This window comes from Meles meles, chromosome 1, assembly GCF_922984935.1.
Source record: "Meles meles chromosome 1, mMelMel3.1 paternal haplotype, whole genome shotgun sequence".
Lineage (NCBI taxonomy): Eukaryota > Metazoa > Chordata > Mammalia > Carnivora > Mustelidae > Meles > Meles meles.
The window spans coordinates 135,650,467-135,669,672 of NC_060066.1; the positions used below are offsets into that span (position 1 = coordinate 135,650,467).

General features: G+C 47.2%; 1 protein-coding gene and 1 pseudogene across 1 annotated transcript in view; both read left to right on the forward strand.

Annotated features, from left to right (window-relative positions):
• Positions 1-675: 675 nt before the first annotated feature.
• The window catches only part of CNN3 (calponin 3), a 30,663-nt gene continuing 12,132 nt past the window's right edge, over positions 676-19,206 (forward strand). Inside the window, exon 1 of the mRNA XM_046019425.1 lies at positions 676-959. Coding sequence (XP_045875381.1) covers positions 903-959 — 57 coding nt within the window. The 5' untranslated portion in view covers positions 676-902. The remainder of the gene's footprint in view (positions 960-19,206) is intronic.
• Positions 13,599-19,024, forward strand: LOC123946938 (annotated as a pseudogene).

Below are 19,206 nucleotides of genomic sequence, written 5' to 3' on the forward strand. Positions count from 1 at the left end.
AAGGACTTGAAATGCCCCAGGCTTTGCCATGGCACAGTCCCGTTTTTCCGCATTGCATTTAGAGGTTTAGAGACTGAGTGGGCTCAAATTTGGCCAAAAGCCTTGACTGTTCCCGTGGCGGCAGCGGGATAGAGGTTAGACCAACAGGTGTGGGAAGCGGCGAGGTACTGAGAAAGCAGCAGGTGTAGGAGGAGCACCCCCTTGCTCTGGCACAGGAGCTCCCAGGCTGCTCGTGGTGTTCCCAGCAGCGGGTGGAAGAGCTCTGCCCCGTATCGGAGCTCTCCGGGCCCGGAAAAAAGACCCTGGTGGGCTTCCCTCCCTCCGCCAGCCGCGAGCGCAGCGGCGGATGCCTGGAAGTTGACGTACGTTCTGGGCTGCTGGGAAGCCCCCAGGCGCCCGACGCCGGCACTGGGCGGGCTGGAGTCCGCAGGCCTCCGCTCCGCCCTCGCCGCCCAGCACTCTGCCCAGCTGGGAGGAGGGGCCCCTCGCCGCGGGTTTCCGTGGCGTGAGGACGGGGGCGGGGGCCGGAGCCCCGCGCGGGGAGAGAGCGCGGCGCCCGTGGCCCTTCAATTGGCCGACCCGCCCCCTAGTCGGAGAAGAGAGAGGAGGCGGCCCTCCATTGGCCCGGCCCGTCGGCCAATCCCTGAAGGCCCGGGGGAGGAGGTGGGGGCAGTTCGTGGGGGGACTCGGGAGCGGAGCGGGAGGCTCTGCGGGACCCAGTCGGACCGAGCAGCCGAGGCACCGCCCGCGCCCCGCCGCCGCGTCTGGGCGTCTCCTGCGCCGCCCAGGGGAGCGAGCTCCGAGCCTCGCGCTGCGGCCATTCCTCGGGGCCAGGAGCGGGGAACCCTAGTACGAGAGATCCTCAAAGCCGAGCGCAGCCTCTTCCCGCCGTCCGAACCACCATGACCCACTTCAACAAGGGCCCTTCTTACGGGCTCTCCGCCGAGGTCAAGAACAAGGTACGCTGGGTCTTGGGTGGAGGCGTCCCCGCTGTGGGCGAGGGGTGGGAAGCTAGACGCCGCCCCAGGGGTCCCTGGGACTGGGGCTGTGCTGGGTCGCGCGCTTCGCCTCTGCAGCCTTGCCTGTCTGGCTTTGCAGGGAGGAGACGTCGGGGCGGCGCGAGAGTGGCCTCGCGTCTCGGTCCCGTCCCGGGGCTCGAAGCGCGGGCGTCCCGGCGCTCTCTCGGCTTTGTTCCGCGCCGCTGGCTGGGACTGGTGGAGGGCGGCGAGTTCCCGGGCTCCTGGAACCCCGCAGCGCCAGCCTGCAGTTACAGGAGCCAGACGGTGGCTGCAGCACGCGCCCCTCCGGGAAGGGGGCGCTCCTGCCTGGTCATTCGCCCTTAGGTGGGGCCCGTCGGTGCGGCTGGGGACCCAGCACGCAGTCCCCGCCGTGCGCCCCGGCCCCGGCTGCTGGCAGACCCGGCGTTTTCTCCCTCCCCAAACCCTGGCCGAATTCAGCCACGAGCGAAGTTAGGCGGTTACGTGGCCGAACTGGGCCCCCCATTGTTCCTTGCTTCCCGGAGAAGGGACCGTTGAGGGGTGCACCAACCCAGGGACCCTCGGACCCTTCCCACTTTTCGAATCGCGGTGCTGCTGTGCTGCTGCAGAAAACAGACAAAGCCTGAGCGCGCCGCTTTAGGAGTGATATCTGCTGTAGAGGAGGTTTTTTTGTTTTTTGGTTTTTTTTTCTTTAAATAGAAGTTTGTAGTACATTAGACTTTACCGATATCAAGGATATTTTCGTGGGTTGCTTTTGTTCGGGGTGTATTTGCTGAGACGGGGTGTAGTTTGGAGTGATCTGGCTCTGGTAACTCTCAGCTTTGCCACTGCCTAGCCTAAGAATGCACTGGGTTTATCTTTGGGACTTTTGGTCTGGGAAAGAGATGAGAGGCGGCCCCCTCCCCAAATCCTCTCCTTCCTTCCTCCCTCCCTCCCTCCCTGCATTCCAAGCCCATGACATCAAGGGTTTCAGGGGAGAGAGCTCAGCCAATCGGCGCGGAACTGCGCACAGAACGCTCATTGTCTCCTTTCTGCTGTTCTGGCCAAAGCGCCACAAAGGAGGGCTGCTGTGGTTTAATTCCCATTAACCTCCCGGGAGCCGTAGCATGTCAGGATTGCCACCGCAACGTTCGACTGCTGGTAGAATACGCTGTCGGAGCTGCAACAGCCCAGTGTCCGGGGTGTCTGCGGTGTGGAGTGAATTATCGAGAGGCAATGAAGCGCACCGTTGTCAAACCCCAAGGGAGAGTTCTGTCTCTTTTCACCCTGTTACAGCCTGCGCATCACAATTCAGTTGTTAATAAATTATGAACAATCAGTGAAGCAAAGCGTTGATTTTGGTCCCCGAATCTAAACTTGGGACGTTGAGGTCCTTTACCTTGTCCAGTGTGTTGCTCTTATTAGAAAATAGTCTCCCGAACATTTTTTTTTTTTTTTTTTAAGGACAGAAAAGTAAGTGGTTTGTGTCTGATCCTGCGGGTTCTTTCCAAGGCTTACAAATGGAGCTTTAGGAATCTTTTCTGAGGAATCAGCAAGTCCAAACTGTTGGATGGGATACCCCGGCCTGGCTTGGGCACATTAATTTTAATTTGCCCTTGTGATTCTTGGCCCACAGCAGTTGAGTCTCTTCCTTTTGCATTGTAAATGAGGTCCCGATAACTTTGGCAGTCCTTCAAGTGACTTATTTTTCTTGGATGTTAATATCCGTATTAATTTCTTTTTGCTGACTAATGAAGCAGCTTCTGCCCTTTTCCTACTTTTTATTGAGCAGACCGATGAAGAAAATGCAGAGACTGAGGTTAAATCACTATAATTATTATGCATTTTTAAAAACAGTAAAACCTCAGTTTTCAGAGCCTTTGGAAAGTTATTACAGCTTTCGGTTTCTATAACTGTGGGTTTATTCCTTTAAGCACCAAAGCCGTATTTTAACAACCTCCTTCATTTATATGAGCCCTTCGTACAGTACCCTTTCATAGGAAGTCTTTTGATCTTAACAGCACAGCAGCCCATGAGGTGGGAGGGATTGCTGGGGCTATCCAACATCATTTACAGGTTGGGATGCTGAAGCGTATACAGGGTGTGCCTTGCTCAGGATCACAGAAGAAAGTTGGAATATTCTAAGAATTTTAACTCTAAAAGTGATGTCTTAGTGTAGTACTTAGGGATATTCTTAGTAAAGTCACTGTTGTCTGCCCCACCCTCCCCACTTTTGCCGTCCACCTGTCACTTCTTGACATTGTGATTATTCATGCAATGCTGTTTTCATCTGTTCTGGACTTGGAAATCAAATATCCATGTTTGCTAGGCCTTTGTATGAGATATTGAATTTCAACTGAGGACATAGAGCCAACAGTGGAGTGGGTATATGGAACATGAATTTTGACATTGCTTGGTTCAATACCTTTTGATTTCTTCTTGCTTTTTCTTTATGTATTGTAATAACTGATACGTTGTTTAAATGTAAGGTGTTCTCCCCCCGCCCCCCAAAGCTTCATACAACAAAATGGAAGAAATAGAAACCTCCTCAGGAAGCAGTATGGAATGGACCTTGGAGTTGAGCAGACATGGGTTCTAGTCCTCCCTCTGCCATTTACTGTCTTGTATGATATTGGGCAAGCTAGTGGATCTCTCTGTCCTTGCTTCCTAATCAGTAAAATGGGGGGAATGATCGTTACCATCCCCAAACATTGCATTGAGATGTGTGTTACTAGTGAGTCCGCAGTGACTATGTTGTTGCCATTAGTTATTAGTAACAGAAAATTGGTAACCTAGTTCTTAGACTTGTCACTGCCTGTATGAGTATTCCATTTCTATTAAATAAGCCTTTGGTCTTATTACATTCCAGCTGTGAAAGCAGTTCATCAATGAATTGAGGAAGCCTTTGATCTTAAGTACTTTTAATTAGTAAAATTTCAGGGAAAAAAATCTGTAAGCTTAAGGTACTTATTTGACAAGATGATACTATGTAGCAAAACATGTCAAACTTATATATATATATTTTTAATAGGCAAGAAGTTTGAAAACAGCCTAAAAAAGTAGAATCCTTCCGCATGGACTCTGAACAACATCTTTAAACAACTAAAGCCAGTAACTTTATCTACAAAGATCGTGATAGAGTAGTAGGGTCAGGGACAGTACACAGAAGCTGGTCTAGACAGTTCGGTGGGGTAGGTAGACACTCATAAAGTAGTAAGATCTTGTATGTATTCTGCAGAGTGAGCCAGACATTTGAGTGCATCTTGGGGACCAGAATAAGAAGGAAAACACCTCTGTGCCCATTAAGCTGTGAGAAAACAGGACAGGTCCTCAAGGAAAGTACAGCATCTCCTGATGCTTGGCTCTGAGCAAGATGTTGGGGCCAGAGTAGTTCCTCGAAAAGTTGAGGATGCACTGAAGCATGTTCCCCACTAGGGGGGCAGCTGAGAGGTCCTAGGAAAGTGGAGAAAATGAGTTGTGGGGAGGTGGGTAGAGCTGAAGTGATCTTACCTCAGGATGTTTTTAGGGGGGAGTCTATCTGAACTATTAAGAAGAAGAATGGGATTGGGGCGCCTGGGTGGCTCAGTTGGTTAAGCGACTGCCTTCGGCTCAGGTCATGATCCTGGAGTCCTAGGAGCAAGTCCCACATCGGGCTCCCTGCTCAGGAGTCTGCTTCTCTGCTCACCTCTCTCCTCTCATGCTCTCTCTCTCTCTTTCTCAAATAAATAAATAAAATCATTTAAAAAAAAAAAAAGAAGAAGAAGAAGAATGGGATTGGAATGCATGTTCTCACCATTTCCTTCTCACACAGAATGTATGATTTAAGCAGAGTAGCTTCTCACAGAATCTTCTTGGTTACAGAATGGTAGCCTTCAGCAGCTAAAAACCATGTCGGAAGACTCAGTTCTAAAATTGTAAATCACTGAAGAGTAAGTGAAACAATCATACACTAATTAAATAGGACCAAATGTCCCAGAATTCTGCCAGCCTGCCTGCCTTTGGACAAGCAGTTGCTCCAAGACAGTTCCTGATCAAGGTAACCCCAGGGTGATGGTGGACTCCAGCTGTAGTTGTACCCTAAGGTGGCCTGCCTTGTTTTGCTAGTACAGTACCAGAATCATGGTGAAAACGTGGATGGAGCTTAGCTTTAGCTTTTTTTTTTTTTTTCCCTACACCCATTTTTGGGCTTGAACTCATGACCCTAAGATCAAGAGTCCATGCTCTACTTACTGAGCCATCCCAGGTCCTCCAGAAATATGTTTTTAATTCAAAACTTTTGTTTCTTGTCTCTTTCCACCAGCCATAAGGGTTCCAGTCTTATTCATTGATGAAATATATGAAGATCTATATTTTAGAATATAACTTGGCATGTAGTTGGTGCTCAGTATATGTTGATTTTAATGAATTTCTCCATCAGGAGTAGATTTTACTATCTTTAAAAATTGGAAATCAATCCTGTTAGAGTATTCATTGCAAAAGAATTCTTTAGTACAGTGTGATATTTTGGAAGGATCAGGTGATTTTTTACAGCTTGTTTTTCTTCAGTTTGTTTTATTAATATTACATTAGAAAACTTATTATCAAGATAATTCCTTTGTTGCTGAAGCTCTTTCTTTTTGGAGGGAAGAAAGCAAGGTTTATTTACTTTTTTAAAGATTTTATTTATTGGGGTGTCTGCGTTGCTCAGTCATTAAGTGCCTGCCTTCCGCTCAGGTCGTGATCCCTGGGTCCTGGGATTAAGCTCCACATTAGGCTCCCTGCTGGTGGGAAGCCTGCTTCTCCCTCTCCCACTCCCCATGCTTGTGTTCCCTCTCTCTGTGTGTGTGTCTCTGTCAAATATATAAATTTAAAAATCTTAAAAAATAAACATTTTATTTATTTGACAGAGATCACAATTAGGCAGAGCAGCAGAGGGAGAGGGAGAAGCAGTCTCCCCACTGAGCAGAGAGCCCGATATGGGGCTTGATCCAATGACTCTGGGATCATGACCTTAGCCAGAGGCTGACACCTAACCGCTAAACCACTGAGCTACCCAGCACCAGGCAAAGTTTATTGAGTGAGAGCAAAGTGTTGGTACAAAGCTCCTGAGGAGGGAGGGGACTGGAGAGGATTGCCCCTGAGGCTCTTTCTTAGACTCCCAAATTGGGGAGGAACAGTAGAAGTCTCTGGAAGGCTCTGTGGGGTGCCAGCATCTCCCAAAGACCAGCTGCAAAGCGGTCATTCAGTGACCTGGGTGGGACGTGTCCTCCTTTTTCCCCCCTGTCTTGACCAGAACCGTTAAAGAAAATACATTTGCTAACTTGAGAAGGGGTACCCTGCTTTCCTCTTTAAAATGCTGAAACTTCTTTACTCTGGAATTTTAATGACGATCATTATCAAGCTTAATGTTCTGTGACCCATAGCTTTTTCTTTCTTGTTTCTTTTTTTTTTTTTTTTTTATTTTATTTTAGGAAGAGAACACTTGTGGGCGAGGTAGAGAGAGAGAGAGTCTCAGGCCAACTCCCTGCTGAGCGTGGAGTCGAGTCTCCTCCGGGGCTCGATCTCACCACCTTGAGGTCATGACCTGAGCCGAAACCAAAAGTCGGACACCCAACCGACTGTGCCACCTAGGCGCCCCAATCCACAGTTTTTTACACTCTTTCCTTTGTGGCAATTGTATTATTTGTCTGTCTCTATCCACTTTTTTAGATTTCAAAAATAAGCTTGATGGTGGGCAGTGGGCCTGGCTGGCTTAGTTGGTGAAGCATGTGACTCTTGGGGTCCTGAGTTGGAGCCCCATGTTGGGTGTGGACCTTACTTACCAAAAAAAAAAAAAAAAAAGTAAGCTTGATGAGGAGGATCTTGCTGCTACAGTCATCAACCAGGAGCACATCCTTTCTCCCCAGACCTTTTCCCTTCCACAATGGGATCATGGGGATTAGTGAACTGAGTTTTCACTTAAAAGTGTATTGTGAACCATGATTATTATCTGTAACATTAGAAAAAAAAATGAAGCACAATTGGATGGTTTTGATTTTTCAGCCAGCTACCATTATGCCCAGGAGAATGAGAAGATGCTTTACTTACCTTCTCAGTACAACTAGATGGTGGGAGGGGGCTTGTCTTTAGGTTTTTGGTGAGTTTCTTTTTTTTCTAGGCATTAGACTCCTATGGCATATATCCCATATGCTTGCTTCTTCTTAACTCTAAATTCCTAGCCAGAGAGGGCTTTTAGCTGTAACTTGTATGTACTTGTGCTCAGGTTTTGGCTAAGGATTTCCTGAGCCCAGAGTAGATCCTGGTTGTCTGTGGGGCCTGAGGCTTATGCAGTTTGGGGAGGGGGAGGAGATGTCAGGGGTTCTAACAAATACAAAAAAATACGTTGCAAATTTTATGAAAACGGATGACCTTGGGAATTCTTGTTAACTCGCAGATGGCAGTTAATCTTCTCTGGGTTCTTGTCATGAGAAAGTAGAACCTGGTGGCTAAGAACGTGGAGTCTTGCTTCTGCCCCTGACTCGGTGACTCTGGGCAAGAAACCCGTGTCTCATCTGTAAAAGAAGAATACGGAAATATCTACCTTTTATATGGTTGTTGGAAGTCAGTAAGGTAGCCAGTCCATGTAAAGTGTTGAGCATCGTGCCTGGACCCAGAAGTGCACAGGATGTAAATAGGATCCACTGTTCCCACATTGCTGGCTGGTTCCCAGCCGGTTTGGTTCAGTCCTGTGTTCTGAGCTTCTCTTATCTTCTAGATACTGAGATTATCTCCAGGACTTGGACATTCATTCAGGAATCTGTTTGTATCTGAATGAGGCTTCTGGCAGATAAGGGACCGCGATGCCAAGCAATGTCTCTGGGTTTCGCTTCTCTGTCAGGAATAGGATCTGCCCCTAGAGTCCTCATCCAAGACTCCTTCCCCTGGTGGCCTGTGCTCCCTCTGTGAAATCCCGGGGCCTCTAACTCTGTTCTCCTTCTCCATGCTCCCCTTGTCCTTGTCCATCCTTCCCTCAGAGCCAGGGGCTTCTGTGGAAAGCTAGAGGCTTCACTTTCTGGCGGAGTTCTTGTTTGGCTTTTTCTTAAGAGATTGATTTCTGTTAAACAAGATAAGATAGCTCTTTCTTTTCTTGGTTTCAGAGAGGCCTCGTACTCCTCCACAGAGGGCTGACAAACGTATTTACCTCTTTGTGTTTCCTTTTCTTTCTTTCTTTTTTTAAAGATTTTAGTGTTTTAAGCCCTCTCTGCACCCAACGTGGGGCTGGAACTCATAACCCTGAGATCATGAGTCACAGCTCCTACTGACTGAGCCCACCAGGCACCCCTACTTTTTTGTGTGAAGATTTTGGCTGTCGCTGTAGGCCTTCCGTTTTAAATGGTCTGTTGAGGGCTCCACCTAGACCTGTGTGAAGTAAGTCCATGAGCTCAGAAGACTGTTTTCCCTGGTGAGGCAGGGAGGGCCCTTGTTCAGTGTCTTCCTGGGGCTGAGGGAAGCCTCAGGGTACGATGGTCCCAGCAGTCTGCAGTAGGCAGGCCCCGGAAATCGAGGCAAGAGTGCAGACAAAAAAGGAGGTCTGTGGGCTTGGATGGACTCTTCGGGTGAGACACAGCCCAAGCATTTACGGCCTCCTTCACAGATTTCCGGAGGATCCTAGTCGTGGAGTGGCTCCACGGAGAGCTGGCTGTGATTTCACTGTTGTTTCTTTCCCCTTCCCAAATGTTTGGACACTGATCTTTCCTCATTGTCCCAAGCCTCTGAGCCTGCTTCGTGCTGCACCAGGCTCCACACAACCGGGTGAGGGGGGAGTGGGGAGCAAGTGTGTGCTTCCCTAGTGCAGTTTTCCCTCCCTCCTTTTGTTTCACATGGGAGGAAATAGGAGAGGAAATAATCAGTACCATGTGTAGTTAAGTCTCTCCTAATTCAAACATGTGATTCCACTTTGAATGCAAAAATAGCAACAACAATCATGGTTCTAATCGAGTATAGAAATTATACTTACGTTAAACATCACATTGTGAGCTTGTCCGTGTCCTTGGCCCTTAGCAGCTAAGCCGGAACTCTAGGGCCTTTCTTGAGAGTTCACAGATGGCCACATCCCTTCCCTTGAATGGCCCGTTCTCTGCTCTCAAGATTGGAGAGTATTTGTCTCTGCTTTTTCCTTACCTTTCTTGAGAGACCCGTATGTTGTATCAGACCCTCAGCCCCACCTCACCTTGGCCACGCACACACACAACCCCCTACACACACAGCCACACACGGGCGTGTGTGCACTTCGCCAGCCAGGCTTTCATTTTGAATTTTTTCCTCTCTTGGCTTGATGTTTAAATTTTCTTCTTTTCCTCTTTCCAGCGACCGCTCCGCTGTTGACACCCTTTCCTGCATTCCGTCTTACAGCTCCTTCTAAAACACGCGTGTCGTAGGAGGCTCTTTTTATAGGGCCCAGTGGAGGAGTTACAGTGTTTTTAGTCTGAGACATCTCTGCCAAATATCTTATTATGAACTTCTGAACCATACGGGCAACGCCCTTTGAGACTGCAGATTCCCCATGGGCTGGTTTGAATCAGTGTTTTTTCTTGAGCTCTGCAGCCTATTCTGGTGCCTCAGTCAGCTACGGTGGTGGTGGTGGAAGTGGCTTTCGCAGGCACCCTTGCTTCCCCGTGACGGGAGAGGACTTAATGGGAAGCCGCAGAGTCCAAGCCTGCTGGCTAATCCTCCTCGCTAATCCTCCTCCAGCAGGCAGCACGGCTCTCTCAGCACGGCTCTCTGGGCTGTAGGCTCTGGATATGGTATGGGGAATGCCTATCGGGGCTTGTTTAGGAGAGTGGGGGTAGGAGAGCATGGGGTGGAGGAGAGGACGTAGCCTTGGAGTCAGACCTGGCTGACGGGGGCCAAATCCCTGTGGAGCCCGTGACTTTTTGATGCGCCATCTCTCTATGGCGCCATCTTCCTTGCCTGTGGGAACCTCTTCTCTTTGTCCTCTGATTTTGTGAATGAAATATTTGTTGTGAAGGATGCAGACAGTACCAAAATATGAAGTAGCGAAAGTATCCTGTATCCCTTACCAACCCAGCCACTTGTGCAACTCTGAGTATCAGTCGACCATTTTAGAACTGCATCAGAGTCTGTTGTGTGGATCCCCATTATTGATTCATTACCTCTCTTCTTCTCACGGATGTTTCCTTCAAAAGTGCTCGTGTAGAAAAGGGCATAACTTTTGACCCAATGTCCATAAGTGTTCTAGGTAGTACCAAATGACTCTCTAGAAAAATCAGTTTATACTTCCCACTAAAGTTATGAGAGGGAAGGTGGTTCTCCTCTTGATGAAAAACAAAACAGAACAAAAAGAACTATATCAGAGTGGCCTTGTCAAAATTCAGGTCACTTGCTTTAGTTCATTATTATGAAGTCACTGACATTTGTGACACCTATTCTCTCTGCCACCACCCCACCACTCAGGTGAGAGTTGGCAGCAGAGTGAGGTGGGGGCATCTTTTACGAATTATTTGATAATGAGCAGGCTTTTAAAAAATATATATTTTATTTATTTATCTGAGAGAGGGAGAACAAGCATGAGAGAGAGAGTGCGTGCGAGCACCAGAGCGGGGAGAGGGAGAAGCAGGTTCCCCACTGATTAGGGAGCCCAATGCGGGGCTCAATTCTGGGACCCTGGGATCATGACCTTTGTTGAAGGCATGTGCTTAACTGACTGAGCCATGCAGGTACCCCAGGTAGTTTTTTTCTTCTTTTAAAGATTTTATTTATTTGAGAGAGAGAGAGAATGAGTTGGAGGAGGGGGAGAGGCAGAGAGAGAAACAGACTCCCCACTGAGCAGCTCAACATGGGGCTCAATCTGAGGACCCCGGGATAATGACCTGAGCTGAAGGTAGACACTTAACCAACTGAGCCACCCAGGCATCCCAAATAATGAGTGGTTTTTAAAATAAAAGCCTAGGCAGCATCAGAATGATTTCTTATCAAAATGGTTGTCAAATAGTGTCAAGTAATTGTTCTGTATGATATTTTGAATTAAAGGAGGAAATATTTTTGGTATCCAGACAGGAATGGCCAGCAAAGCACAGAAGGATAAGGGTTGACATTTATTAATTTCTTCATGTTTATATGAATTAAGTCATTGATTCTCCCCAACAGCTCTCTGATGGAAGCACTGTTAATGATCTCTGGTTTACAGGTGAGGAACAGTGGAACTGGGACTCCAGCCTGAGCATTCAGCTTCCGGAGCCCGTGCTCTTCACTGTTTTAATCAGAAGCCAGAACTCAGGGAGAATTGGCAGCTTTCAAGGGGAAGGGGAGAAGGCAGGCCAGAGAGGGAACCCGGGGATGATGTCCTTTAACAAGAAGTCATAGGAGGAGAAGTCGGAGGGGTTTTCTGGAGTGCTGCAGAAACAGAGCACTGGATTTGGCTACTGAGGGGGTCCCTGGTGACCTTGTGAGGAGATGGTCTTCAGTAGAGTAAATTTCCAGAGGCTTTAGGAAGAAGTACTAAACGGAGAGGTTTGTCATGAAATGAAAGAGAAACAGGACAGTGTTGGAAGCTGGCAGTAGGTTTAATCAAAGATGTGCCTGTTGGGGCGCCTGGCTGGCTCAGTTGGAAGAGCATGCGACTCTTGATCTTGGGGTCGTCAGTTCAAACCCCAAGATGGGTGTAGAGATTACTTAAAAATACATATATTTGTGCTTGTTGTGGTGAGCGTTGCATGACCTATAGAGAAGTGGGATCACTATGCTGGACATCTGAAACTATGTAACACTGTGTGTCAACTATACTTGGGGGAAAAAAAGATGCACTTGTTTCAAACAAGATGGCGGGCCGTCTGTACCCACTGATGGACCAAGTAAAGGGAAGGACTCAACACACAGGGTGAGGGAATCAAGGCCATGGAGGGAAGAAGGTTCCGGTGGAAAGCGGGGAAGAACATGGAAGAGGACGGGAAACAACTGAGGTGGGGGAGACATCTCCCGTGCCATTGTTGGGTTCACCCTCTCCTGTGAAAGAAGGGTGAACTGTACTCCTGACCTTGTCTTCCTGGAGCTGAGAGAAGGCGCGAGGGCTGAGGGTGCAGGCGGGGCGGCGGGAGGAGATGGGCCAGGCTGGCCAAATAGACTGCTGACTCAGCGACTTCTCTCTGCTGAGTCCTGCTGATGCCCCTTGGCTGCCTGTGTGCCCCTTGCTCTCCTCATTGTCTTGGCCCTTGGTCTGGAAGGGATGCAGAGGTGGTTTTCCTTTTTTTTTTTTTTTTTTTTTTTTTTTTAAGATTTTTATTTATTTGACAGAGAGAGACAAAGCAAGAGAGGGAACACAAGCAGGGGGAGCTGCAGAGAGAAAGGGAGAAGCAGGCTTCCCACTGAGCAGGGAGCCAGATATGGGGCTCGATCCCAGCACTCTGGGATCATGACCTGAGCTGAAGGCTAACGCTTAACGACTGAGCCACCCAGGTGCCCCCAGAGGTGGTTTTATTCTATTCCTGTGCCTGGGTGTCTTTAGCAAGCCTTCGTGACATAGGCTTTGAGAGACCTTTGTCCCCTGCTCTCAGCTTGTGTTACAGTCAGGTAGAACGTGGAATTAGCTTTGTCCAGATGTGACCTCATCCCAGGGTCCTCCTGGACTTCAGGACTGGAAACAGGAACTGGGGTCACACTTTACTATTTTTATTTTTATTTTTAGGAACTCTATCAATCTTGTAACTATTGCTTTTTGTTTCAGTATGTAAGAAGCTTGTACCCTAGTTTGTATCTATCCTGTCTTTAGTGGCACTTGTATTGGACTTGGTGACATGAAGGTGTTTGAACCTTACTTTCGACTTCATCTTTTTTCATACTCCCCATTAAAGTAAAGTGAACCAAGACCTTTTTACTTAGTTGGGGTCTCAGCAAGTTGAGAGTCCTATATCTTCATATGCTATTTCATGATGTGTGGTAGAAAAATTTTTTTAAGAAGAGGAACTGGGAAATTCCTGCCTTTTGATGGAAATTTTGTATCTGATTTTCACTGGGGAGAAAAGGGCCCTGGTATCTTGCACCGTTAACGTCTCTGGAAGACGCCCGTGACACCTCACTGGTCAGCATCTAGCCCGTGTTTCAGGTGAGGTATTTGAGCTCTGTTCTTCACTGGTGGTGTACAGCCAGCTCTCTCAAAGGGACAGACGCGACTGTAGTTAGAGACACTCATGAGCTGAGATGTAGCCGGGCCCCCAATAGGAGCTCCCGGTGTATTGAGCTGCCTGAAAGGCTGGTGTCCTGCTTCTCCTCAGCCTCCTTTCCACCCGTGGCCCATCAGGAGCTCAGAGTGAGGGGGTAGTGTGTATTTGACGCACCCCTGGGGTGGGCACCTGGGAGCACTTGGAACTGTGGGCAGCAATGTGGGAGCAGAAGGTGTTTTCCTGGGTCAGTGGAGGTGAGTTCCTTGCAAATACAGTGTACACTTGGGGCCTGGAGGTGGATTTCATGGCCCCCTCAGGTCACAAGATCCATTTTATGAAGCAAACTTGCTATATCACTGGTGAGGAGTGAGTGTGCATTCCACAGCTACGGAAATGTCACTGCCATGATGTCCCTTGTGATTAGAGAAACAAAGGACAGCTTCCGGCTGTCCACATGCCCACTCACAGGTTATGTGGGAGGCCCCCGATGCCGCTGAGGATGCAAGTGCCTGAAGATGCAGACGGCTGTAAAAACCCCGGAGGCCCGCAGGTCTGATGAGCAGGGAGTGAGGCAGAGCCTCAGATCCTAGACGTGAGACGAAGGAAACAAAAGCTCGGAAGAGCATCTCTGTTTTTTCATCTACTTTGCCTGTGGGGCTTCAGGGACAGTCCCCTTTCATCAGGATTTCTGCAGCAACAGCAAATTCAAGACGCAGCCAGCCTCCTTCCAAAGCAAGAGAATGTTCTCCCGCAGGCTTTGTCCCCCAGCTGTGTGCTTGGCCGGTACTCTGCGCTGGCTCAGTTCCTGCATGGATCCAGTGCGCCTACCTTGTAGTTCCAGCATGCCATTCAGAATAGATGGACTTCCTCTTCTATGGGACTTTTTTTTTTTAATAAACATATAATGTATTTTTATCCCCAGGGGTACAGGTCTGTGAATTGCCAGGTTTACACACTTCACAGCACTCACCATAGCACATACCCTCCCCAATGTCCATAACCCATAACCCCCTCCCCCTCTCCCAACCCCACCTTCCCCCAACAAACCTCAGTTTGTTTTGTGAAATTGAGTCACTTACGGTTTGTCTCCCTCCCAATCCCATCTTGTTTCATTTATTATTCTTCTCCTATCCCCCTAACCCACCATGTTGCATCTCCACGTCCTCATATCAGGGAGATCATATGATAGTTGTCTTTCTCTGATTGACTTATTTCACTAAGCATGATACCCTCTAGTTCCATCCATGTTGTTGCAAATGGCAAGATTTCATTTCTTTTGATGGCTGCATAGTATTCCATTGTGTATATATATACCACATCTTCTTTATCCATTCATCTGTTGATGGACATCTAGGTTCTTTCCATAGTTTGGCTATTGTAGACATTGCTGCTATAAACATTCGGGTGCACGTGCCCCTTCAGATCTCTGCGTTTGTATCTTTAGGGTAAATACCCAGTAGTGCAATTGCTGGGTCATAGGGTAGTTCTATTTTCAACATTTTGAGGAAGCTCCATGTTGTTTTCCAGAGTGGTTGCACCAGCTTGCATTCCCACCAACAGTGGAGGAGGGTTCCCCTTTCTCCGCATCCTCGCCAGCATCTGTCATTTCCTGACTTGTTAATTTTAGCCATTCTGACTGTTGTGAGGTGATATCTCATTGTGGTTTTGATTTGTATTTCCCTGATGCTGAGTGATGTGGAGCACTTTTTCATGTGTCTGTTGGCCATCTGGATGTCTTCTTTGCAAAAATGTCTGTTCATGTCCTCTGCCCATTTCTTGATTGGATTGTTTGTTCTTTGGGTGTTGAGTTTGCTAAGTTCCTTATAGATTTTGGACACTAGCCCTTTATCTGATATGTCGTTTGCGAATATCGTCTCCCATTCTGTCAGTTGTCTTTTGGTTTTGTTAACTGTTTCCTTTGCTGTGCAAAAGCTTTTGATCTTGATGAAATCCCAATAGTTCATTTTTGCCCTTGCTTCCCTTGCCTTTGCCGATTTTTTTTTTTTTTTTTAAAGATTGTTGTTTTTAAGTAATCTCCACACCCAGAGGTGGGGCTTGAACTCACAACTCCAAGATCAAGAGTTGCATGCTCCACTGACTGAGCCAGCCGGGCACCCCTATATGATTTTCATCTGAAAGTTCAGATGGTGCCAGCCTGTTCATTCTGTGGCTCCCACAGCCGCTTCCAGGTTCTAGATAGCCACTCCTGGCTGGCCAGTGTCTCCTTACGGGCTGTGGATGATTTTTCTCCTCTTTTCTCCATTCAATTTGCCTCTTCTGGAAACTGACGTCAGTCTGTCAGTGGCCCCTTTTAGAGTGCAGCACTCAGAACTGATCACAGTCATGCTTGGATATGGCTGAACCTGCTAGGATCTTGGGGGATTATAACTAACTCCTCTGTTTGGCTCCAGAGCACGGACTCAGTCTGTTTTCATCACTGCGATGAGGCAGATGAGGCACCTTCCTATCAGAGGAGTCTAATCCTTGCTTTGGCAAGTTGGTTTTTTGGTTTTTATAAAGTCAGGGTGACAATGATTACGTAACATTTTCTAGTCCACATACTCCTCTCATGCCTGTTGTATGTACATAATCCTCTCCTTGGTTACCTCGTAGAGCTGTTGTTATCAAGCACAGAAGACAAGCACTAGTATTTTATAAAGACCAAGACAGCGTTAGCTTCTTAGAGTTGTTTAGCTTATGGAGTATGCATGACCAGTTAGTTCTACAACTTGTTGTAGGATTTTATATGCATCTGGAGTAATTAAGCTATGATTTCCTGAATCTCAACTTCGTTTCTTTTGAGCTATTTCCAGTTTAATTTTCCGTTCGTTTAATAAGTATGTCCCAGCAGTTTCCAGGTTGCCGGTTGTTCGTTTGTTAACCAGAATCGAAGAGACTTGGGCACCTGGGTGGTGCAGTCTGTCGAGTATCCAACCCTGTTTCGGCTCAGGTCCTGATCTCAGGGTCTTGAGATGGAGCCTTGCGTTGGGCTCTGTACTCAACGTGGGGTCTGCGTGAGATTCGCTCTCCCTCTCCCCTTCATTTGTGTTCTCTCTCTCAAATAAATCTTTTAAAAAATCTCTGTCTATATATATGTATATAAAAACCCAGAAGAGAACAGATCTAAATCTAAGCCTGAGGGTACATAAGCCGGGAGCTCCTCCCGCGTTGACGCAGATCAGCACAGTGGGCACGGTTGTTGCTTCTGAGCGGGCCCTCCTTCTAGAGTTACTGAGCTGGCCATAAGGAGTGCCATAGACATAGGGACTCTTATGAGAAAGTAAGACAAGTATGTCCCTAGTGATCCATCTAAGATTACTAGATTGGTAGATCAAGGAGATGTGGCGCCTACAAAAACCAGCAGCATTCAAATGCAGATGCCTTTCCGAAACAAGATAGATCTTGAAATCTGTAGCATTTTCTCGTTGGGTCCTTCTGTCAGTGGATGAAAAGTCATTTGTTCAGTTCCCACTTTGGGCCACATGAGGCAGGCACGCGCTCTAGGGGTACAAGAGGACTGAAGCCTGTGCTGCTCCCACGGAGAGGCCATTGGCACGTTGCACGTGGCTTGCCATAGGTGTGCTGGCCCCTGGTGACGGATGACTGCCTCCCCTCGGCGCCCCCTCCCCAGGTCCCTGCACACCCTCTCTCCAGGAGCCCATCTAGCATGCCAGCAGGTTCTTTGGTCCGTACTAGAGACACCCTTGCCTTTTGGGTGGGGGTCAGGGTGCAGCGGCCCCACATCGAGATTCCTGTTCCTTTGGTTTGTCGAGGTTTCTCACACACCGAGCTGTTTAATATGTGCATCTTTGTTCATCGTTCTTTCTGAGTCTAGATTCTTCTGGGAATCCAGCCTCTAGGCGTGACTCCTACTTGTTGAGATTTGAAATTTCAAAGTGCAACTTTTATTTATTTAAGATGTCTTTTTATTACTATTTTTATAATTTTAATTCCAGGTTAGTGAACATACAGTGTTGTATTAGTTGCAACTCCCCCTATTGCCATCCCCTCGCCTCAGGTAATTGTCCGTTTGTTCTCCATAGCTGAGTCGGGTTTTTTTGGATTGTGTCTTTCCTTTTTTTTTAAAACTCCTTTGCTCATTTTTTTTTCTTGTTTTTGTTTCACACAGTTATATGGTTATTTGTCTTTCTCTGTCGGGCTTATTTCATTTAGCATAATACTTTCTACTCCATCATTGCAAATGGTGAGAGTTGATTCCTTTTTTATGGCTGAATAATACTCCATTGCACACGCAGGCACATCAGTGTGTGTGTATATTAATATATATACCACTTTTTTTTTTTTTAAGAGTTTATGTATTTGACAGAGAGGGAGAGAGAGCACAAGCAGGGGGAGCAGCGGGCAGAGGGAGAGGGAGAAGCAGGCTCCCCACTGAGCAGGGAGACTGATGCAGGACTTGATCCCAGGATCCTGAGATCATGACCTGAGCCAAAGGCAACCACTTAACCGAATGAGCCACCCAGACACCTCAACCCCCTTCTCTATTTGTAGATCTATGGATGGGTACTTGCGCTGCTTCCATAATTTGTCTATGGTAAATAATGCTGCTATGCACATGGGGTACATGTATCTTTTGAATTAGTGTTTTTGTATTTTTTGGGTAAATATCCAGTAGTGCAATTACTGGATCAGAGGGTAGCTCTATTTGTAACTTTTGAGGGAACCTCCATACTGGTTTCCACAGTGGCGGCACCGTTTGCATTCCCACCAACAGTGCAGAGAGTTTCCTTTTTTTCCATATCCTTGCCCAACACTTCTTGTTTCTTGTGTTTTTGATTTTTGCCATTCTGCCCGGCATGAGATGGTATCTCATTGCAGCTTTAATTAGCATTTTGCTGATGATAACCGATATTGAGCATCTTGTCATGTGTCTTTGGGAAAATGTCTCTTTGTGTCTTCTGTCCCTTTTTTAATGGGATTTTTTGTTTTTGGGGTTCAAAGTCAAGCTTTGAACTATGTATATTTTAGTGTAGTCTGACAGTTTCTAGATAGAGAAGACAAAATTGACATTCTGTTTTATTCTGCATTTTCTTCATTGTTTACTAGTTCTGCTGTTTGCTTTAGGCACTGGCCCAACTCCTCTTAGGTTATTTCAAAAACTTTGTCAGTTTCATAGTATTGGCACATTGAATCATAATGTCTTTGTATTTATTTGAGTATACCTGTTTGGAGAGAAAAAAATTGTGCTGGTGCCATAGGCTGTATCTGAAGGTCTGGCTGTCCTTCTGAGAGAAGGACCCGACTCTGAAAATACTCGTAGGCTCTTACTAGGCCAGTGCTCTCACCGAGGAGAAGGCCATGTTCAGTTCCACAGGAAGATCGTAAGGCCCAGCAAGAAGCTGGATGAGTTCGAGTCCAACATCTGCCAGGCCTTCCTTGAGCTGGAGAGGCAGTTGGCCCTCAGAGCCCAGCTAAAGGAACTGAATATAACGGCAGCTGAGGAAACAGAAGATGGCGGTGGTTGGAAGATTATCCTCTCTGTTCCCATTCCTCAACTGAAATCTTTGCAGAAAATCCAAGTCCGGCTAGTCTGTGAACTGGAGAAGAAGTTCACTGGGAAGTATGTTGCGTTGTCTTTATTGCTCAGAGGAGAATTCTGCCTCTGCTAACTTGAAAACGGCCCTACAAAAAACGAGCAAACGTGTCCCAGGATCTGCACTTTGACAGCCATGCATGTTGCAATCCTGGAGGACTTGGTTTTTCTAAGCAAAATTGTAGGTGAGAGGATCCCCGTGAAGCTGAACGGCAGTCTGCTCACAAAGGTTCGTTTGGATAAAGCACAGCAAAGCGACATGGGCACAAGGTTGAAACTCTGGTTTCTCTAAGAAGCTCACCAGCAAGGATGTTAACTTTGAGTTTCCAGAGTTTCGGTTGGGAAAAAACAGCTCTTAGGTGCCCTTCCTGTTTACCTGAGACAAATATGGTTTTCCACAGCTCTGGAATATATAAGCATTCCCCATCAGATCTTTAGCACAGTTCACACCATAGAGTCTCAGATTTTGTAGTGACCTGGAGGTAGGCATGCAATCTACCTTGACCTTCTTATACCAAATGTAAAGGGATTTTCTCTAGAA